Source organism: Dicentrarchus labrax, unplaced genomic scaffold, assembly GCF_905237075.1.
Source record: "Dicentrarchus labrax unplaced genomic scaffold, dlabrax2021, whole genome shotgun sequence".
Taxonomy (NCBI): domain Eukaryota; kingdom Metazoa; phylum Chordata; class Actinopteri; family Moronidae; genus Dicentrarchus; species Dicentrarchus labrax.
Genome location: NW_026136712.1, coordinates 16,813,533 through 16,837,247, shown reverse-complemented (window position 1 = coordinate 16,837,247; position 23,715 = coordinate 16,813,533). Strand labels below are relative to the sequence as shown.

The 23,715-nt window shown below is 39.7% G+C and overlaps 1 protein-coding gene and 1 long non-coding RNA gene across 2 annotated transcripts; one reads left to right on the top strand and one right to left on the bottom strand.

The window, feature by feature from the left end:
• Positions 1 to 988: 988 nt before the first annotated feature.
• On the bottom strand, positions 989 to 18,158 carry glud1b (glutamate dehydrogenase 1b). Its single transcript, XM_051417211.1, has 13 exons — positions 17,571 to 18,158; positions 13,604 to 13,684; positions 13,257 to 13,312; positions 12,395 to 12,458; positions 10,879 to 10,973; positions 8,924 to 9,103; positions 7,208 to 7,345; positions 6,889 to 7,026; positions 6,705 to 6,785; positions 5,704 to 5,827; positions 3,836 to 3,927; positions 2,650 to 2,712; positions 989 to 2,069 (listed from the first exon to the last, which is right to left on the bottom strand). Exons 1-13 carry the CDS (start codon positions 17,965 to 17,967, stop codon positions 1,950 to 1,952), a joined length of 1,629 nt encoding a protein of 542 aa, XP_051273171.1. The 5' UTR covers positions 17,968 to 18,158; the 3' UTR covers positions 989 to 1,949.
• On the top strand, positions 3,927 to 6,022 carry LOC127373112 (uncharacterized). The gene is made up of 3 exons (XR_007886883.1): positions 3,927 to 4,258; positions 4,368 to 4,443; positions 4,964 to 6,022. It is a non-coding gene; the product is annotated as an uncharacterized LOC127373112 (long non-coding RNA).
• Positions 18,159 to 23,715: the final 5,557 nt, after the last annotated feature.

Here is a 23,715-nt window from a genome sequence, read left to right as displayed (position 1 = left end):
GCCGATATTATCCAGTTTTTTTCTTCTTCCCTAGCCAGTGTTAATGCTAAACTAATCTAATCACCTCCTGGCTCAGGTTTACCAGAATATGCAGCTTTTCAGCAAAATATCAGCTGAAATATTAAGGTAGGATTTTAATGCAAGGATCCAAAGAGAACAAAGTTTCTGGATTAGGTAAAGACATTGGAGGCACCTTCAGGCTCTTATGATGTCAGTTTATGCTTTACCAATCAAATTGACAATTGATTTAATACAACACATCACACAGCGAACATAGGGCCTTGAGGTATCTGAGACTTTGCCCTGTTGGTGATGCAGCAGATCTGAAGGGTTCATCAGATACATCAGTGGAAAAGACAGATTTTCTAATGTGTTTACCAGAAGATCATTCTGACTATAAAACCGGGACTTTGTTCTTTCTAATATCAGTTTTCAATGGAGGAGCCATTTTCACAAATAAATCTCAAGGGCAGACTTCACTTATCATACATGCGTTCCACACATCTGCTTTCAGAGAGGCTGAGTTAATATACAGATCTGTAATAAAACTTTATGTAACTGGAATCCAGCTAATTTGGTTGCATATCAATCCATGTATGACGTAACTGTGAATGAAAATTTCTTAACTTATCTTTTAAGAAGTATGAACTAATAACATATTGACTTGATCATTTGTAAATGGTTCACGATACATAATTCATGCATTCAATCATCACGAGTCATGCATTAGTTAAGTATATGATGTAACCCCTTATTAAGAAACTGAGTAAGTGTAATTCACAGAAAATCAAACAATCTTTTAATCTTGTTTTCATCACTCATTTTCTCATTACCCACCACACCTGTGTGTGTTTCTGTAGGATTCCCTCTTCCAGGCCTCATCAAGAAGGGATGTTTCATTCAGAAGCACACTGAATTCCTTCCACAGTTCATATACATATTGTGACAGAATAGTATGAAGATAAAACTGATGCGACACACTGCAGTATCTTTTTCTGAACATTTTATTGGTTTCCAAAAAATGCATAAAATAAAAATAAAAATTTCCTCCTAAACAATTTCAATGTAGAGGAACTGGACGCTTGAAACTGAGGAAAATTCAACCAGGGGACGGGCAGTCACAGTGACACCTTGCCCCCTCCTCCCAGCTCCTCTTTCTTGGCCAGCGGAGGAGGCGGGAAGAAGCTGCTTCTTTTAATATACGAGATAAAGCGACAGGAAAGGAAGGAAAAAGGAGGGGGCGAGGAGTGGGAGAGCATCCATCAATTCTTGGACAGAAAAACATCTATGAAATAAAAAAAAAAAATCCTGTTGGGAATCCTAAACCTTGGCAATTTCACTACTAACCTTTACACCTTAAGAGTGAGAAGACAAAGTCAAGAGTAATAAAATTACTATTATCTTTTATTCACATGAAGTTAAATCTAAATCCCTTTTATTTAAAGTTAAATTGAAGTGGCCGTCTCCCTTTTAGAGCACACCTCTTTCTGAAATAAGGCATCTGTAGTGCTGTCAACTGAAACAACCGCAACACGAGGGTCGCACTTGCATTCAGTGATCGCAAAAAATGGCGCTTTTAACATGGCTGCCATACAACAATATCATGAACGTTTATATGAGGGCTGCAGGAGGGACATGATCTTTTTCATTCTGTCAGGATGTTACGCTCAGTCTGCTTTTTCTCAATATAACCCCAGGCAAAAGCAAGAAGAGGGCAATATTTAAACAGAGAAGCAAACACAGTATAATGGCAGCACAAAGATCACAGGATAAATACCAGGCTAGCCAATGTCTCGCTGTATGTGTGCGTGTGTGTAAAAGAGCCAAAGAGCAGCGGTAAACAGTGATATGTTCTGAAGGCTGTTTAGAGGGTGAAAGAAGGCAGGAGAGGGTGATCAACAGCAGGAAGGTTAGGGGAGGGGGAGGAAGTATGGACCGCAATTGGCCATTTATGTGAAGGTAAGACCAGCCTCATTGTAGACTTTGAAGACCTTCTCGATGGCGTTGACGTAGGCGGCTGTCCGGAGGTCCAGACCCAGGTTGTACTTGCTTGCTGTGCGCATGATTTGCTAGAAAAGGCAGAAGAGAGAACGTTGTACCACCTCTGTAGGACTCATGACCACAAGAGTAGAGCAGGAGTTGGCGAAATTGGAATAAGTTATCTTTGAATATTAAAATAAGTAAGTAAATTTAAAAAACTAAGTCAAATGAATGCAATTTAATACCAGCCGAGACAATTAGTCCATCAATTTCTTTTTAACATTTATATCACATTTTTGTCACTACTTCCCATTATTCATCAGTGAGCATGACCTGAGCACAGATAAGTGAAGAAAATCTAAATATTAACCAATTAAAAATAATTAATTTCATTCAAGTTTTTGACAAAATTGATACAAGATGCCGCTGTAGCTAGCAGTAGAAAGTAGCAAAAAGGATTTAACAGCTTCCTTTTTATTGGATTATTTTATTGGTCTAAAGCAAGATGGGGCTCATGACAGAAAACATCTGGGAACCACTGCACTGCGCTAATATTTCCAGATTTCTGAAGTGCAAGTCGTATGTTTCATGCCAGTTTACAAGGCTACATAATATGGTGCCTATTGACTAAAACAGGTTGGACTGTGTTATGTCCCAGCAATCACTTACCCGGGCAGATCTCTCCATGGTGTAGGCCAACCCAGAGTGGACAATATCCTTCTCAGAGGCACCCTGCAAGGAGGATGAAGGTTGAGCTCAAGTAAGAGGGAACCCTCAACAACAGTGTGTATCCAAGGAAGACATGTTTATCACTTAGTCAATCAACAGAAAATGTATCATTATAACAATAACAAACAATAGCTTGGTTGCATGCTTTTTACCTTTGAGAATTCAGTGCCTTTTCCTTTTTCATATTAAGGTAATAATTTGACTTATTTTAAAGACACAACTTGGCTCTGCTAACTTATGATGGGCATTTGTCATTTTACTTGACAGCACATTGGCATCTATAATGGAAATATTAGTTACAGGGCTGATATGACGGTTTCCTGAATGGTTGTGTGTACAAATGTGGGTGAGCCCTTGGCAGTGCTCACTGCATCAGGACATCTGTCAATCAAGGTGATTCAGTTGCATATTTTTCACTTGAGAGTTCAGAACACTCCTACTCCCTTTGTGTGGCATACTAGAGGAATGTATTTCAATGCAAACAATTGTTTTAAAATACGAATCAAGTATTTCAAGTTCAAGGATTAGGTGTTGTGCTCCTTTTGAGTGTAGAGCACACTGAAATAATAGTGAAAGCAAAACAATAAGCTCTTTTATCCTCTCAACAAGCTGATAATATAGAAAAGTGTTTTACTTTACTTACTGTGAGAATTGTGTTGATGCTACATGTGTTTTATTTATACAGTAAACAAAAATCTACTAACTTAATCTACTAATGTATGTTGTATATTGATAGTAGCAAAAATAATAAATTAACTGAAGACGATATTGCAAAACAATTATTAACACTAAAAATTAAGTCAACCAAACTACAGTATTCTCTTTAGTATTGTTTTGGGTACGGGCTGCAGTATGGCATGAATGGGAAGTGTTGAGGGCAGCAAGCACATTGTGACTACGGTGAGCCAGGAGGGGTCACACACAGTCAGTGCGCATTTCTTAAAACATGATAAACTTTGTTACACAGTAGTGATTGAGTTTGTAACATTGTCTAAGGTTGTAGTGCTTCAATTTTTATTATTTTCAGTACGTTTGGCAACTAAACAAACGGGTCGGAGAGGACGAATTCTTTTTTTATTTTTGACCAGCACCAGTCTGTTCATGTGTATCAGCAGATGTTACTCACAGCAACTCTGGCCTGGAAGTCAGCAGTAGGTACGACAGGGATGGGTCCTCCCTGCTTGCCAAACTTCCTCTCTAAGCTTTCCTGCACAGACACTAGAAAGGAAAAAAAGAGGAGAGAAGTAATTAAAGAGACATCAGAGCCCTCTTTTGTTTCTATATCGATAACAAATACCAGTGATGACACACCCTCGTAGTGCATCTAGTTTTTCAACTTGACATTCTTCAATATGACCATACATGGTGAAACTGTTGTGTCAATTCATGATTGGCTGTAAGTAAACTCAACAGAGTATAAATGAAAGGGGAAAGGGATTGTCCCAGAGAGATCCTGTCTCCTGCACAGAGACATCACATCAGCTGACACCAGTTTACGCTGAAGTTGCATAGCGACATCACCGACGCTGCCTGAGCCGCCACAGACTTGGTAAGTAGTCCTTCAAATTCTTGTTGAATGCATTTCTGTCTGTCTTTCTTTCACAGTAAAATATTATGATTATGAAAATATTATGTTGAATATTATGTTTTCCACACAGATTTGGAGTCGTCATCCAATGCAAAAAAGTAGCCAGCTGGGAAGTCCGGGGGCCTGACTCAAAACAACAAAGTAAGGTAAATAAGCTAGACAAGACTAGTAACTTAGCATGTATACTGCCTTAATGTAACTGTTAGCCTGTAACGCTAGCTAATAATTTGACATATTTATATCCAAACAATGATCAGGTATACAGCGATAACTTTTAATTGTTACATACCTGAAGTGGATTGGGCAACAAGAGATGACCTACAAGCTTACGGCGAGGATATTTAGAAAGACACAAGCATTGTCCACAGCAACTCTAGTGAAGTGTAACCAGACTTTTGAGGGCCATTAAGAGCAGAGAGTGTGAGAGAGGGTGCTAGCCCCGGCCCTTGCACACCTCAGAGAGAGAGAAAGTAGCTGGCTGGACATGAATGAGTAGTCTGCGCTTTAGCCAGCAGCTAGGGAAAGCACAGTTATGGGGATGTTACACTTTATAAAGTCTACATCTGATGTGAATCCTGATCTGAGGTTTATCTTCAGGATATTAATGTACCATGTATCAGCATCATGACAATTTACAAATAATAATGTTTTTTTGTTTTAATATAGATGGCTGCTCATGCATTTGAATACCCTGAAAACTGATACCCCTGGGAAAAGGAAAAAAGAAAAAGAAAGAATATTGAAAAGAGAGGAAAACACGCTCTATTATGATACTGGCAGAAACAACAGAAGATGCAACGTAATTTTCTTCAGTAATCATACAGAAGATTGGCAAAATCAACTTTTGAACATTGAAGATAACAGAAACCAAATCAGTACACTTAAATTCTGACATTGACTGCATATCTGTATATTCTTCTGGAAAGGTTGTGGTAACTGGCAAGGAGCAAATGTACATGGCTGAAAGGGATTTTGAAACAATGGAAGAAGAAAATTTTCAAGAGACACCTCAGCAGCCAGAAAAGGAAAAGACGTAGACGTAGACGTAAAAGAAGGCAAACTAAAACTAAAACTAAAACTAAAACTAAAACTAAAAATAAAACTAAAACTAAAAAATAAATAAAAAAAAAAAAAAAAAAATAATGGAGCAATGGGTAAGGATACGCCCTCCACTCCAGATAACCCCTCCACTCCAGATAACCCCAGCCCCCCTCCATCTCCACCCCAACCACCAACCCATAGTGAGAGTAATAACAGACAGGAGAAAACACACAAAAGTGATCCTAAATAACTGAATATGTCCCCCGCCCAAACTATTTTATTTAATTGGTAACTGGGTTGTAAAATCAATTGCTTTTTGTCTGTCTGCAGGTTATGGAGAAAGTAAAGGGCAGTCTAGTACTCACTGAGCAGGTGATAGTTTGAGTCTCTCTCATATTTGAAGGTCAGTCTTCCATAGCTGACATGGTTGAGATTCTTCAGCCACTCGAAATAAGACACTGTCACACCTCCAGCATTAAGGTACATATCCTGCAGGATAAAACATCCAGAAACTCAGACATCTGCCTGTTTGGAACACTTTTCACTCTTCTGTGTGTAGAATTATTCTGATTAACTTTCCTCTGTACTGCAAAACGTACCACTTTGTGAGATTTGATTTGGGAAGAAAATTAATTTTGGGTATAAAAAAAATAAAGAGATTGAAATAAACGATGAAAATGAAAAGCTTTTGTGAAATAATTATTTTGAGTCCACATATGAACAAGCAAAAACACAGGAACTGAGAATGAAAAACTGATATTTAAGAAGTATTTTCTTATTGTTTGAGTTTCAACTTCATGGTTTAAATATTATATTTACAAATATGTTTTCACTTTTTTTCTGTAATATTAAATATGCATGACCAAATAAATGACAATCAAACAAACTTAAAGCTAGGAGTATCACACTCAATGTAACACTCATAAGGAGATGGGTGTTGTTTGATTGACAGTACTATAAATATAAGCAAACATGTCCACAAAGTGACACATATTGATTCCAATGCTGCTAAATCCTGATTGATCCTCAGAAGTATGTGACATCATGTTTCCATTCACCTCAAACTAGGGAAAAGAAAATTGCAGAAATCTTTCATGTAAAATAACTAAACTGTTCTAAATTTGACAAATAATGTGCTGATGTAGGAATCCACAACTCTAGACACTTATATATCAAACTTTTGGTTCGTTTTGACACTCAAAATTATTATTATTATTTACTTGAACTGAACTGAAGAAAACAATCAGTACAAATTGTTTGTATTTCTCTCTCTCTCTCGTGTGTGTGTGTGTGTGTGTGTGTGTGTGTGTGTGTGTGTGTGTGTGTGTGTGTGTGTGTGTGTGTGTGTGTGTGTGTGCGCACTTACAGGAATAACCATGACATTGTTCTCCAGGAAGACCTTGTCAGCATCTGGTGTGGTGGGACCATTGGCACCCTCAGCAATGATCTAGAACAGACAAAATACAAACACACATGACTGCCCCGTCTTTTATCGTGTGAATTTAAATGTGAACTCAAAGCAGAGCATCGTGGGTAAATCAAGTCTTTACCTTGGCCTTGATCCTGGGGGCATTGACACGTGTGAGCTGCTTTTCTCCAGCAGCAGGGATCAGGATGTGGCAGTCGGCTTCCAAAATGTTCCCTTCGTAGGGTTTGGCTCCTGGGAAGCCCACGATGGTGCCGTGTTGCTGCAGAAGCACACAAACACACAAAGGGGATAAATATTACAATAAATGAATCAGTAAGATGAAAAAAATATATCAGGTGTATTTTGGCAAAGGAAAACACAGTGAAAAACCTGAGTAAAAAATAAATAAATAAGACAAAACGAATGAGACAGAAGTGTATTGAAGGCAGTTGTGCTGGTACCAGTTTGTAGTCCTCCAGCTGTTTGGGGTCGATACCCTCTGGGTTGTAGATGGCCCCATCAATCTCACCAATGCCCACGCACTTGGCCCCAAACCTGTGCAGGTACCTCATGGAGTGGAGACCCACATTACCAAAGCCCTGTGGAAAGTCACAGCAATCCAACATAATGATGACTTTCAAATAATGAAATAATATCAACAGTAAACATCATTTTATTGTTACGGACTCTGGTGCCACCATGTGGCCAGTTTGGGTCATAACATGATCATCATCAACTGTATCATGACTTGAAAGGAGACCTCACACTGCAATATTAATAATATATTCTGTGTAATGTGGGTTAGAAATGGAACAGGATAAAAAAAGATACTTCAATATACTTCATTACTAATGCCTGTCTCCTGTAAATGTAATATCCACGGACTTGATCTGAGATTAAAGGAACAGCTGGATAAATGGTGTAGGAAAATCTCTCAAATTTCTCCAATTTCTATTATCTCCTGGTATAAACAATATATTCATCATCAGACTAAGGGACCACAGTGATAGAAATAGCCAACTTCACCAGAAAACTAAACTAAAACATGCTTCTGTTTGGATCTTGAATTGATACTATACTGGAGATGAGATCTGCTCTCTCCTCACTCCCTAATAAAGCTCTAAGAAAATCTAATCTCAGCACAACATAATCCACACACACACGCACGCACGCACGCACGCACTAGCTTTTTCAACATCCACATCATGATTCAGCTGTTGACTGTTTTTTTTCCACCTCCTAAATGATGCCTTCGTTCAAATACCCCATCCACAAACGTCATCCCCAAGTGCAATTTTTTCTGTATTGTTGTGGGGAAAAAAAGTGCCTCTTTGCAAGTTTCTATATAAGCAACGATGTGTAAGGAAACACATAAGAGCAGATCCTCTTTTATGTGAAGTGAACGTTACACTGCCATCCTGACAGACATTTGTGTTGAGTGAAATGCAGCTGAACTTAAAGGGTCGTTATGAAGAATACCACATTACATGGAAAAGTGGTAATTATAGAAAGCTTTCTAGGAAAGCAGCTGAGGCCAGTGCCGAGGGGTTCCCTACCCATGTGTCAGTGTGTGTGTGTGTGTGTGTGTGTGTGTGTGTGTGTGTGTGTGTGTGTGTGTGTGGTACATGACACGTGAGGAGCTGCCCCATGTGACAATTGGAAGTGAAACTGCTAAGGACAATAAACTGCTCTTAGACTTAGTTTCTCACAGACGCACTTCTGCTTTCAAATCGGAATATAGTTTAAAGCAGAGGTATCCTTCTAGAGAGAATGGCCTTTCCATGATTTTACTGTTTAATGTATCACAGTACTCTTTGTTTGAGACTTACATGAATCATGTTCATCATCTTTTGCAAGATATTCCATTGATTATATTTAACGCTTGATGGTAAAACAAAAACAGCATAACTGTCTTTTTTAACTCCAACTAAGGACTTGCATGACTCCCACTTCAGTTCACTGCTGTCTGCTTGGTATGAGGAGATCAGGGCCAAGCTTAAACAGATGGCACTTCTTTGATTGAGGCATAGCTCTAAAACCCCTCATCATGAAATTGAAATGAAAACTTTAAATCCTGTATCTGTGAGCAAATATCTGAAATACATTTAGGGTCTCATCATTCCTCTCTTGTAAAAAAAACTTTCTACTATGATTAAACCATGTGTATGTGTGTGTACCTGGATGACGAAGGTCTTGTCCTGGAAGCCTGGTGTCAGGCCCAGCATGCTCATGTAAGACGCCTCGTTAATGAAGTTCTCGATGCCGTGGAAAACTCCACGACCTGTGGCTGAGATACGTCCATGGATTCCTCCCTGGCTGATGGGCTTTCCCGTCACACAAGCATGGGCGTTGATGTCCTGCACACACATGAAGAGAAGATCAAACCACCCAGGCTACGGACTGTAGAAGATTATGTACACAGCATTGACAAACGGGTTACCGAGAAGATTTTCAAAGCTTTAATGAAAGTTTACCACTCTAGGAAAGGATTGAGAGAGTAAGCAGCATCCTCCAAGGCTGAGTGTGATTGGCTCAATAAAGCAAACAAGAGCCCAAAACACACAGTTCTTAAAGCCTTAATGTCTTCATTGAACCTCGAGATTGTTACCAAAATACAAAGAAAATCAGATGCTTTTTGAATTGAATTCAACACAGTTTGAGATTTTTTTTAAACCCAGCAACTAGAGGCCTTTAGTAGTACTGCATCTTTCCTTTCTGCATTGGCTCCAGCTTTTGACCATGGTGTCAACTGCTTGACATACACAGAGTAAGAGGTTGTGTAGTGCCACAGTACCAGGCAGTTCAACAGCTGACTTCAGGTCAATACTCACTACCCATAATCCTCTGCCCTCTGATACCCAGAGCAAGAATGTGTCACCCACTCTAAAGCCCTGCCAGGGGTATCTGGAACAGAGCACACATGACTTCTGTAGGTATAGTTGAGAGGAGGGCTTCACATAATTATTCCAAATATTATTGAAACTGCAATATGGTCAAGTTCAAATATCCAGATCACAAAAGCTGTGATTTTTTTGATAAAGGTAAAATGTGTGACACAACAGCATTATAACAAAGTACTGTAGTGCTGCAGAGATTCCCTAGCCTACAAATCTTGTTCTCCAGATGTAAGAAGAAGATGTACAGTAAGTGTTGGTACAGACCCCAATGTCCCATCATCGTGATTGTATTAGTTTTGGAATGGAAATTATCATTCCTACTAATCATGAATCATATCGCAATAGCAATATCTTTGAAAACAGTCGAAATATAATTTTTATCATATTGTGCAGCCCTAGTAATGAGGAGATCTATTGACGCTTGGTAAATATTGATTCTACATAGATTTATGAATAGAATTACAGCATAACACTCACACAAATACCTGACTATACCTACAGAAAATGGATATGGTTAAAAAAAAAAAAGATAATAAATAATGAAACAAAATGCAGAATAATTTCAAAATATAACTGACATTTATGTAATGTTTTTAAATATCAGACAAAAACATAAGTCGATCGTGAGTCCAACCACAGTCGAAAACCCAAAGATTTTTAATTTATTGAAAGCAGCAACTCCTAGAAGCTAGAAGAAGTGAGTGTTTTTTTTGTTTGGATAACTGATTTCATCAATTATATTTTTTGCCAAATAACTCTATAACTACTTCTATTGTAGAATTACTCTTCTTAAAGCTGCAGTTTGCTTTTCCTAACTCCTTCTGAATTTACTTGACATCAAAACCGTTCAAATCAAGGTTAATATGAGTATTTGACTAATATAATTTCTGAGTGACTTCAGCTTACACCAATAACACCTGTGATATATACATAAACACATGCATAAACACACACGGGTAAATATTTTCCATCTTTAGTCAAATATGCCATGTTTGACAGGTTTTGATACCAGAATGCTTAACTGATAACACAAACACACACAGAGGGCTCAGTGTGTAAATCTCCTTTTAAAGAGAGGAGGAATGACTCAGTGGTCGGCTGGGAAGGGAGTGGCAGGAAACCACTGTGCATGGTTTACATGTGACTCATTCGTGTTTTTTATTTGGCCTATTTTTAAATTCGTACCAAAAACCAACTAACTCATACAGTTTGCTCGTGTATGTCTGAGGACTCACGGTGTGTGCGATGGTGTTGGCATACGTGTCAGCGATCCAGGACATTTCCCTCTCTCCTGTGCTCATATCTGGGGCCGGGACATCGATGCCAGGTCCTGGTTAAAGAAGAGGGGTAAGATAGGGAGGGAGGAAGAAGTGGGAGACTTAATAAAAGGAGAGTACTTCACAGCAGGACCGTTAACACAAAGTTTTCTTATAGTATAATATCACAAACCAGGTTTTAATCCTGACAACTAGGTCTGGAAAGTTTGAATGAACATAACGTCACTAGCAATATGATCTTGAATGACTTGCGAGTGCCATGCTTTGTGTCCTTGTGTCACATATACATGTGCCCTTAAGGGCCTCATATCCTAGAACAAGGTCCAAAAACAGAAGCAGGCATGCAAAGAGGTGGGGGCGGGGGATGGGACTATTAATGTCGTACTGTATTTCTACTACTCAACCCACTTTTGGTACCTCTACTTTATTTTCCACTATAGTTAGTACTTAAGAGTGTAAACCCCTCAACGTAGCTGGAGCTGATCTTCAGAGCAATGCTATTCCAGCAGTTGGGAAACAACCAGGAAACAAAAGAGAGCTTTACTTTGATCTTAAGAAGCTACAGCCTTTATTTACTGGCAAACTTACACTGTACATTTACTGCCAGATTGACAACTTCACTGCTCTCTTTCTCTCGTTCGCTTATCCACCGACTACAAGGGAGCTGCCACTCTTATAACTATTTAAAAAACATGGGGTTTATGCAGAATGCCCTGTGACCAATTCGTGTTCTGCAGTGTTTTCAGATCACCTTTCACTACCGACCTCAGGTCACTTGGAACCTCGACGAGGTGGTACCAAAAAAAATCTTCAATAGAAAACCAAAACTGAGCGAGAGTTGAGTCAAGTCGAGCCATACCCTGTGGTTGAAAAGAGGTTTAAGAGGAAGAATGATGAAGGATGACTTTCTCGACAGGGATAGTTTGACCATGTTACACTCATACTGACAAACACAGGCAGTGATGTGTGCAGCTTTTCCTCCAGGGTGTATAGAAATGCAATAGTAAAGGCCCTTGTATAAAACCTCACTGAATTACACAACTATTGCTAGCTACAGGCATACAACAGCATCATATCTCCATTTGCTATGTTTGAAGAGAAATTGAGTGATTATATACATTAACAAATATATATATATATAAACACACATATTTATATATAAACACACATATATACACACACACACACACACCCTTGAATTTCTATCTCAAGGTCTCAATTATTAATTTTCTCCCTTTCCAGTTGACACAGGCACACCTTGTGCTACCCTGAATAAACAGCCCGAGATGACAGGAAATGTTTACTTCTCTGGGTGGAAACATTCTCCACTCACCACCACAGCCATTGTGACTGAGTCAAAGAACCCTGTCAGGCACAAAATACCAAGCCGTGCCACAAATGAATACTCCCACAAGTTACTTTTCAAGTAATAACTTAAATAGTAAGTTGTTTAAAACAACCATTTTAAACTCACCAATAAAACCCTTCTTGGCCAGCTCAATAGTGAATCTCCTGGTAATCTTCTCCAGCTCATTATCCTGCAACAGACAGACACAGTATACAGTTTAAGAAAAATATGTCGTTGCTTGATTACAAAGGAATAAGATATTCAAGGAAGCCAAGTTATTAAACAAAAAATTGACCAAAAAAAACACAGTGCATATGCAGTTCATACAAAACCATAAACCCACTAGATATTCAGAAAGCTTCCAGGATTTTAACAAACTTGACATTTATTTATTTTAGGCTTAGTTCCAGTTAACTCTAAGCTCAGACCGTCAGGTTTGTCTATTTCACATTGTGCCCATCAATAGACAGACTAAAATACCAATAAATGCATGGTAGGCACCATTAGTTTATAATAAGACCATTAAACTTAAACCACAAAATACTTAAATGAGTAGAGAACCTAGTCATCTACTGACACTATAGTTCTTCCAACCTTTAAACTAAAACTTAATCTAAAAAGAAACAGAGGGATTTGATAATCTGCAAGCATCCCGTTCTCTCTCGTTTCCCCATCGCTATCTCTCTCTTAATAATTCTGCCCTCACATTAATCAAGAAATGAAAGGACAAGATCCAGTCACCCTGCATTTAGCAATCTAGTGTGATTGAATCATCCTCTGTGTTTGTTTGTTTGTGTGTGAGAAAGAGAAAGAGACACACAGGAATACTGTTATCCTTTGAATGACTGCCAGTCTAATGAATGTTAAGTGTTCATCTTAGGGCTTTGTTGCTTTTCCTCTATGTATTATAGCACACAGTTAACATGTATGTGCAGCTCTACATGTGCATGCGGGTGTGGATGAAGAGAATTGACATTAGAAGGCTTACAGAGTAATTCCTGGGGTTGATCTTGACTCCAGCTTTGGCTCCCCCAAATGGCACATCTGGAGGACAATAATACAGCTTAAGAACCACGGCAACATCTACATGTGTGTGCCGCACACACACAAGATTAAAATGTAGATTCACATTTCTTAATGTTTAAAATCGGTAGAAAAAGGAGGGGAACGAAGATGGATAACAATCCTCTGGCACTGTTGCATGACCAATAACACAACATCCTGGAAAACGTATTCAACAATAGTGACCCTGGTAAGACAAACAGAATTAATATGTATGTGGGAATCAGGACATAACCAGGAGGCTTTGTGGAAGGCTAAGACTTTAATACTTACCAACAACAGCACACTTGTAGGTCATCAGAGAGGCCAGGGCTTTGACCTCATCCACAGACACATCTGTACTGTAACGGATACCTGAGGTAAACACACACACACACACACACACACACACACATAGAGGGAGCAGTTTACAACACTGCCACCATACAAAGAAAAAACAGAAAATGTTTTTATTATGTTGAAATAGAATTTTTCTGTTTTTATATTTTTATATATGATTATGAGTTAAAGCTACTTGTATACTGGCAGTAGTATTACCCTACACTCGCACTGCCTCCACTATATTTGAATCTCAATAACAGTAAAAAAAATAAATTAATGGCAGAGACAGAGCACTGTCAAAGACTGGACTGGACCAGTATATTCTCCACCATCACACAATACCACATGAACAGGTCAGAGATCACTGATTGCATCTGGCAGTCACGGCAGCAGCAATGGGCGGGTGGAGACCGAATGAACCAATCCCAGCCCTTGTCTGGGGTTTACTACTGTCGCCACGGTAACACGTGTGGGCCAGCCTGTGCACGGCGTTACATGAGATCGTACAGCTGGGCTGCGTGAGTCACAGTACTCCGTCGCACTGGCACAAATATACCAAATATAGCTCGTCCAGAGTTAGCTTACACAGAGAAACCCAAGGGCAAACAGCACAAAGGTGAGACGGCGGATTGCTTCATGGGGACAAAAACACTGCCTGTGTCTACTTTCATGTCTTCAACTGCGAGGCTGAAGCCCACCCACTACGATGTCATCTTTAAGTGCCACTGAATGACATATTTTTGTGCCCACCTAAAGATCAAACCTATCAAAACAAGGCTCCATCCAGCTCCAGAGTGCTGCTGCGGTTCTCACTTTACGTTCAAGATCAGCTGAGTAACCTCGGCGCGGCCGAGGACAATCTTGAGCTCACTGATCAAATTAAAAAGAGAAAAAGGCAGGCTTCTTACCCATCCCCCATCCAACCGTTCATTTTCCAACCAACCCAACGGTTCACCACAGCAACCAGATCAACATTATCTGTAAACACATTCCTCTGAAATGGAGGGCAGATTTTTTGGAAATAAACTGAGCCCACGCTGAAATCTAGCATTCCTGCAACAGTCAGGTCAGACTAATTTCTACAGTCTGGACTGAATGATGATTATGATGCCGCTTTCTGCTTCAGAGCCTCTCGGGTCTAAAGTAATCTGCCAAACATCTAGACTCCTTGTTTGGGATTTGGCTTGAACAATGGTGTGTTGGGTTTTAATTACTGGTTCAATTATTCAGTGCATTTGCCCAATTGTAATGCTTTTCCTTTTTTCATAATTATTAGCTATTATAAGTTACTATTTTGTGATTTAACTCACATACTAGACTTTGTAAATTGTGTGGTTTTTTTTTAACTAGGCACACATTTATTCATGCTATTCAAAGCTGTACTAATTGTATTGGCATTTCTTTCTCTTTTTTTCCTCCAGGACTGTAAAAAGATGTTTGAACTGAAGAAACTTTGGACCAAGACTGAATTAATTATAGCGGTTGTACGTTCTCTCAAACAATATAACAAATATATAAAGCTGACGCACATGTACAAGTTTCAATAATGTGATGTGAGAAGGAGAGATTGTGCTTAACAGGCAAGGACTCTACTGAATGGCTTTTAACTTTTTATACAGTATGGGGGTCTCCCTCTATACCAGTGCAACTTTAAGATGCTGCTACACTTACAGTTTCCATGTGACAACAGAGTTATTCCACTTCTGCACAGAAAGGAGAAGGGCATTGACAATTTTGCTAACTAAAGAAAACTTGAGTGGCTGGTAAAATTTAACAATAGCAAAACTTTCCACAAACTCGCTTCTGACTCTTCAAACTACTAATCATACACGCAGACGCCACACTGAGATAAGGAGGTCACTCATCTGTCAGTAGAGAGCAGTGTGGCCCAGCCAAGCAGCTGTCACTCTAGATGGCACTGAAACAGGGGGTGTAATGAGCGTTACATGCATACACAAAAACAGCCCTTTGTACTTTGTAGTTTGATCTGAACACAGCCAAGGGTCTTTGTGCTTTATTAATGATTAAACCCACTGAAAAATAACCGCTCTTCCTCCTTTTCAACCCCTCTATTATCCAGAGGATTTCACATAAACAACCTATCAGACTTGTTTAATGGGCTACTACAATGAATACATTGTAAATCATCATGAAATCAAATTGTGCTTTTATATGCCAACTTAAGATCTGAGACAAGTAGTAGTTACTGTGTTATAACAGTGGTTCTTATGGGAATTATTATCATGTACAAGATGTTTTACTGGAAATTGGAAGGCTGAGTCCAAACAATGAGTTTTACCCTATTTACTTTATTATTTATTTGTTCCACCTGTTTTGGATCAAAAGTTTACACTTTCTTTGATTTGTGTTTTCCTACCATTGTGACCACAGGCTAGCTCTACCTTGGATCTAGATTAGACAGCACCAGAGATTGGAGGATATTTAGTAATACTAATGCCAGAAAGGATTTTGATTTAGCTTTGGATCGAAGTGTCTCTGCTTTCCTCTGGCTTTTATGATATGGATAGAGGCACTGACACTCATTTAATGGCATTAATTTTTACCTCTATGGATTTTCTGAGTAATTTCCCACCAATAACTCGCTGCATCGCCTGGAGCTACATAAACTTATCCATTACTGCTAAGTAGTTCGATTATTTTATTTGGGAGACATAAAAGATGGACTGGACTTGTCAGACTGTTTACTAGCTAATGTTTTCGAACTCATGTACGTACAGCACAGGGCCCACGCGCCATCTGCATATCTTCAGCAGAAATATGTCTCCCCACAAATAGGTCCAACATTCACTACAACAAGCAGACACAGTAAAGGGGTTGCATACTGTTAACAGCAGGCCAACGTCCACTTCACGCCATTCAAACATGGCCTTTGACTGACTGGCTCACTGAATGGCATGTCTCTTTCTACTGAGAATGCCTCCTCTCCACAGCACCCTCCCCCACCTGTCACACTGCTGACAAATAGGAGTGCCTGGAAACACAACCACCCCCTCCCCAGCTCTCACACCTCCTGTCTTCCTATACATCATATCCTTCTATTTGCAAAATAACCCAGAGAGCACTGCAGCGGTAGCCCATAATGCCTCTGCTTTGGACCTTGAACCTTGAACCTTGAACCAAAGGGGCTGTGTCACTCTGTCATGTCATGTTATACTCAACGCTAACACATTGCACATGAATCCTGTTTTTTGTATTTGTGTAAAGAATGAGTGAGGACCACATGTGTGTATTTAGCCTGCTTTTGACACACACACACACACACACACACACACCTATGTGTATGACTCATCTGACAATACAAGAAGGTATTTTGTGCAGCCGAGGCCTGAAATGCTCAATGACACATTACAATAATACTACACAAGATCAGCGATCACAAGAAATACACATGTGCATCCATCCGGTTCTGAACCGCTGGATTATGCATTATGGGCCTGGCAGAAATCACTGTACATGAAACACGAGATTTAAGATAAAACATAAAGGCTGCAGCAGTTTGACGGACAACCTGCTGCTAGCATTGCAAGCTAACAAACGACAGCAGCATCACAGCCACAGGTGAGACAGGAAGGTCGCTGGAAACCGCACAGAAACTCTCCTGAGAGCAGTGCGCAGCTGCAAGACACAGGAGATAAACACAACAAATACGTAGTGGTTGCAACAAACAAACAAACAAACAAACAAACAAACAGAAAAAAGCTGTAGTGAAGTGCCCAGTAAGCTAAAGATAAAACAGTGGAGCTGTGTGTAACGTTACTGTCACATTATCAGCTGTTGCTTTTATATTTTAACGTAGCTAACGTTACTGCTAACTGATGCTAAGTAGCTAGCTGAAGCTAACAGACCCAGGGTGGGGTGGTGGGGGGGCACATTGGGGGAGGTTTGGCGGATTTCTTACCCCCTTTGCAGGGTGTTCTGTGCTGGCTGTGCTGGGCGCGGTACCCCTCCACCACCTCCCACTCTCCGTTATCCCTCTTGATGGGGAAAGACACGCTCAGGACGTGATTACAGGGCTTGATGATGCGGAGGATCCCCCGCACACGGTTCCTCTTCTGCTCGGGGCTCTCCCGGGTCTTCAGATCCTCCACCAGCTTGTCCTCCACGATGGCGGCGCCGCGGTCGAAGAAGCCCTCGACCATCCTGAAGAAGTTGGGGTCGTCGGGCTTGTCCGCTGCATCGGCATAGCGACGGACCCGCATCAGGGACGAGGACACCGGGAGAGCGGAGTCCACGCAACCCGAGGCCAGGGCACTACCCGCAGAGCGGCTCAGCAGCTCCCCGAAATACCGATACATGACTGAGACCAGCTAACCGTGTAAACGAACTAATAAACAGGCAACTAAGCGACAAGGACAATGGGGGTGACGACGGGAGAAAGAAAGGGGGGTAAAATGAGCGACGCAGCAACTCCTCACCGGGTCCCGTCCTCTGGCCGAGTGGGGAATGGCATCTCGTGTCAGTTTGCTTTAAAAGGCAGCGCGAGCCAAGACGAGCGGTGGGAGCTCCTCGGGACACCGACGCACGCGGAAGAGGAGGACCAAACCGACAGCAACTGACAGCGCGCGCTCCCGAGTTTGAATCGTTGTTTTTTTTTTTTTTTTGATAAACAAAAATAAATATTGTTTAAATTGATTTATTTTATTTTGTGTGGTAATGTTTGGGTTGTAATGTGGCTATAAAGGCCCAGTATGTAACATTTAACAGGTTTTAGATCAGTTGAATATATTAATATTTCCCTTACAATGTGTTGTTTTTATCTACAGGGTCGCCTTCCACGGAGGCTGCCATGTTGAACCGCCATGTTTCTACTGTACAGTGGCCCAGAAGGGACAAAGCAAACACTGGCTATAGATAGGGCCTTTTGTTTTTGGTTTTTGCGCGTTTTGCGGCCACCGTAGTTTTTCCTACACACTTCACAGCCCATTCTCGTATTATTAATTTTTTTTAAATTAACATAAATACTTAATAGGGTTCTTTTTTTTTTGACAAATTCATTTTTTTCTTGGCTCTTTGGTTGTATTAATTGTGTACTTTTCTAATGCAGGATGGGGCTGTTTATCAGAGAGCGTAGGCTCTGTGAACATAGCTTGTTGTGCTCGGGTCTTCAAAGTTTAGATCTTAAATAATAAGTTAAACTTTTAAAAATAGAAATTTCATTAAATTTTCTTAACAGAAATTAATATAATGCTGGTAATATGTTAACTATCAATTCAGATGCACTCTTGTCACTTTGTACATCCGATTCACAAAACAAGCACACATTAAATTAATAACTCTATACAAAGACAGGAAGTTACTGCACATTAGCAAGAAATAGTTCAGCACAAAACATGTTTATTAATGAAGTTTAGAGGTGCTGGTAGGTGGATTTTTTATTTTAACCAGATGTTGGCTGTAGCTTCATGTTTACCGTACAGACGTGTCTATCAGCAAAAGCAAAAAGTGTCAAACTATTCCTTTAACACAACCATGGCATAATTACCCGGCTGAATTTTTAATGAAGTTATGATAACACATTAAAGCCAAAGCCAATATAAGTAGCATGATTTCCCCTCATCACTTATTTCCTTTCTGACCAACTTCCTTTTGAAAAAAAAACAACAAGACATTTTTGTACAGCTAGTCATTTCCTGGGAGGACACTTGAAGGTCACGTAATATTTAAACTGATTGCATTCAAAAATATCAATCTTTGTTAGGGAGGGAAAAAAAGGTTTGTAGGAACATAAACTGGCAGATATGAAGTGCATCAGCTTTGTCATTCATTAGCTTTTGTACGGCGTCCACAGTGTTACAGTTTTGTACTTTGTAGTTTGTTCAAAGGATCTGTGTGAGGCCTGCTGTCATCAGCAGTTCCTTGATCTGTTGAGTGAGTGACACAGCCATGAGGGGAAAGAGAGAGAGGGTCAGGTGGGAGATGTTGAAAAGGCTCATTGTGTTTACATCAGTCATTAACCACCCTCATGGACAGCTACAATTAATGAGGGCGTTGAGCTGTTGATGTACAGTTTGTGGCTTTAAGCACACTGACAGCTTTTGTTGAACACTATCCACATTGGCATTAGTAAGAAAAATAATCTACAGCCAGACCGGCATGCTATCATGGCTGCAATAACTGATGTTTAGTAGATGTAATGTTTACCATATTCACCATATTAGTTTGGTGTGTTAGCATGCTGACATTTGCCAATGAGCTCTAAACACAAAGCACAGCTGAGGTTGGTGGTAATGGCATTAGTTTTATAAACTTTCACTTGATTGATAAAGTTAAGGGATGACCAAAGTTATTCATTTCATCCCATGGGGGCGAGATGTATGTCTGTACCAAGTTCCATGGTAATCCATCCAATAGTTGAGACATTTCACTTTAAACCACAAATGCCTGCCAGAAAAACAAATGATTGACAATTTCCTCTGAAAAACAACAGTATTGTCCTTGAAGCAGCCATCAGTAGATATAGTTCATTGTCTTCCTGTTGAGCTTAATCATAAAACCAGCTGAGGCCTAGTAGTATGGATTTTCTTGGTACACTACTTTAATACAGACTCTGCTGGCAAACAGCCTACCTCACTGTCTAGATGTGTTTGTGCTATGGTGCATGAATGTGTGCGCATACAAGCATATTATATTTGTGCAATTATACGTGTGAGAGCGAGAAGGCATAATTTAGGGCAAGAGGTCATCCGCAGTGTGTGCGTGAATGGGGATTTGCTGGAAAGCATTTCAGAGACAGCTGGAGCAAAGCAGAAGGGTCTGTGTGTGTGGTGAGTGTCTTGCACTGAGCTCCGATGGTGCCACCAGGTTACTTGAGATTATTTTCATTAAAGGGCATTTTGACTCAGCATAGGAGCAAGGTATTGTGGCTACAACCTATGGATCAGGCAATGTAGTGGGAAAATGCATTCAGGGATAAGGTTTTGAAAACATGAAGCAAACTATATTATGTTGTGTTATTCCATGTTTAATTTTACAGGCTTACAGTATAATATTTTATGTTTGTTTATGTTCATCTTCATGTATTCACACTCTGGTTGTCTCACACTAAGTTAGGAGAGTTGTTATTCATTGTGCCATGAGCTAAGCACATTCCAAAGACCAAGGCTGTGTCTGGAAGAGTTGGGCATCAGATGTGTTATGGCTACTGTTTATCAGACATTAGATGTCACCAATAGACATCCTTTTTTTGGTGTGCTTGTATCCTGTGTGATGCAAATAAATCCTGCAACTGGATTGAAACTGTCCATTCTTTTTGCTTTCTGTGAGTCTGACCATTCTGGGTACCTTCAGTGAGAGTTTGTGGTCTCTCACTATAGTCAGATAGCTAAAAGTTTAAATCAGATAGACATCAATTGAGGTGCATTGAGGCAAGAAAAATCAGACCACAACAGCAATCAGCAGAGCGTTTTTACACCAGATGATGTATTCTAATGAGTTTGATGATCCCCTGACTTTTCATCTAGCGCCACCATCAAGGTTAAAATATAAATGTATCCAATACTTTGGTTTATGATGAAATACCTGCAAAAACAATGACATTCCCAATGATCTCAGCTGTACTTTGTCTTTAGTGCTTAAAATACCTGCTACACATCAGTATGTTAGCATTGTTATTGTGAGCATGTTAACATACAAATATTGGCATTTATTTCAAGACGCTGCTGTGTTTAAGTACATCCTCACAGAGCTGCTAGCATGGCTATACTGCACATGTTTTCCACTCGAGTGTGACTATAGCTTTAATACTTAAGGATGAGCATGAACGACAATCTCATTAAACAGTGGCCATTTTCGTGCTTGTTTTATGTTTATGGCAGTGCATCTGCTCTCATTGTCTGAGAACAGTGTGGCTCTTAGGTAACAATGCATTCATTGCACGTTCACAGTATATCATGCATACACGCAAACATGTATGTGTGCGAATATTGTCTGCCGCTCTACATGGCACTGCGAGTCTTAGTGCTGAGCTCGCCTAAATGAAGGCCCTGACCTGGGCTTACACCTGTGGACTCTGCACAGAAGATAAGATTAGATCATGCCCGCGGACACAGGTACAAATACACACTCAAATGCTTAAACAGTGGTACAAACACATGATTACACAATATGAAAAGCAAATTCAATGATATCTCGATGTCTCTTTTAGGTGTGTAATATATAAATAAGTCCAAACAGGTTTGGTGCAGATTTGGTTGGTGAATGTTCGTCACTCTGATGTCAGTTGGAAAAGATAATCAATAGTAACCATGTTGCCCATTGCAACTGGCACAAAGTCAAGGCAGTGTTTCACTACTACTAATGCAATAATGATAGTGCTTATCTCCTCATTGTTCTATCTGTGTAGTACAGGGCCATATAGCTTTATTGTCTCTTAAAAATGATATCCTGTCTGCAAGGGGAGGTATGAATATTCATATTCTTGTGTTTTCTGCCTGTTCTCTTTAGAAGATAAGCAAACAGCAGTAAAAGATTATCATAAACTGTTCACAGTTTTAAATGGAGGGGTTTATCAGTCCTTAGAAAGTAACACCAAACAAGGCCACAGCCTTTTTTATGTTCAACAGGCACTTAAACATTATTGATGTTTCTTCAATTACCCATCAACAGAGATGCTTTCAAATAAGGTGCATGACAAAAATAGCATGCAAAGGAAAAGGAGAGGTTATTCACACATCTGAAGTTTCCCCAAAAATGTATTGATGCTGCGTTATGACCTACAAGACCTTCGTCAAGCAGACATCTATATGGACAAAAAGCCCCAAAATATATATATATATATATAGGTGTATCACACCAGAAAAAAACACAGGTGGATTTCTAATAACAGTAATGATAGCTCATTTCCATCAAGTGCCACAGTAACAGTGACAGTGAACCAGCATGCACAATGGCAAGACCTCCACTACACCTGTGAATTTCCTGCTATGCCGAAATGTCTGCTGTGCAACCATCATATATTCTGTTTATTGGTCCAATTCCTCATCCCCTATCGATTCCTGATCTATTTTCTCTTTGGGAAAAAGTAGGCCTAAACAGGTTTTCAGCTGTTTTATTATCTGTTTTATATTGAGTCTGAACTCAGTATAGAGACAGAGTAGAGTTATAGTAGTTTGAGTTCCTTAGTAAGATGAAGCGACGCTTTAGACGGTTTCTTCCTCTGTGCAATAATTTCCTTCTCGTTGCAAGTTTCCAGCAATTTGACGTCATCGTTTTGTAACATGCAACTGTCAGATGAGCTTAATAAGATCTGTGGCATATGATTCTGATGAACTTCCCATCCCTATACAGACGTGTCCTTTGAGTGGGATTCGTTACCATAAATAAATTAAAGGTTCAGTGTGTAACATTTAGGAGTATCTGTAGAAATGCAATATAATATGCATAACTATGTTTTTATTATGTTATTCGTTACCTCTACAGGAGCAGGTTGAACCGCCATGTTCCTACGGTGTCCAGAACAGACAAACCAAACACTAGATGCCACTAAATCCTACACACTGGTCCTTTAAAAAAATCAACCAACATTATTTGAAATCTTACAGTTTTTCATGTAGGAACAAGGTTTTCATGTAACAATTATGTGACAATTAACCATCAATCTGGTCCAGAATGGTCAGGAAATGTTTTATGTTAAAGGATAGGTTCAACATTTTTCAAATAATTTAGTGGCATCTAGCAGTGAAGTTACCGAGCAAAGCAACAGTGGCAACTGTGTGAATTTCTGAGTATACAAGTATTGCTTTAAGTCAACTTTAACCTGTTTTCCTGCACATTTGATTAATTTCTCAAATGCACCTTTATTTTCCTCTTTCTACATCTCCTTCTATTATTTTTGTATAATGCATGTCTTTACCTTATTTGAAGCATGTTGAATTCCCTCAATCATGCAAAAATCCTTTAAGAGGTTCTTAAAGTGGCTCTAATGTGTGTGCCTGCTTGTGCACCAAGCAACAAACCTGTAAAACAGATGAACTTTGAACCGTGAGCTCTGCACCAGAGGTCAGTTCAACTCTGTCCTTTCCACTTTTCTTTATCTATATATACTT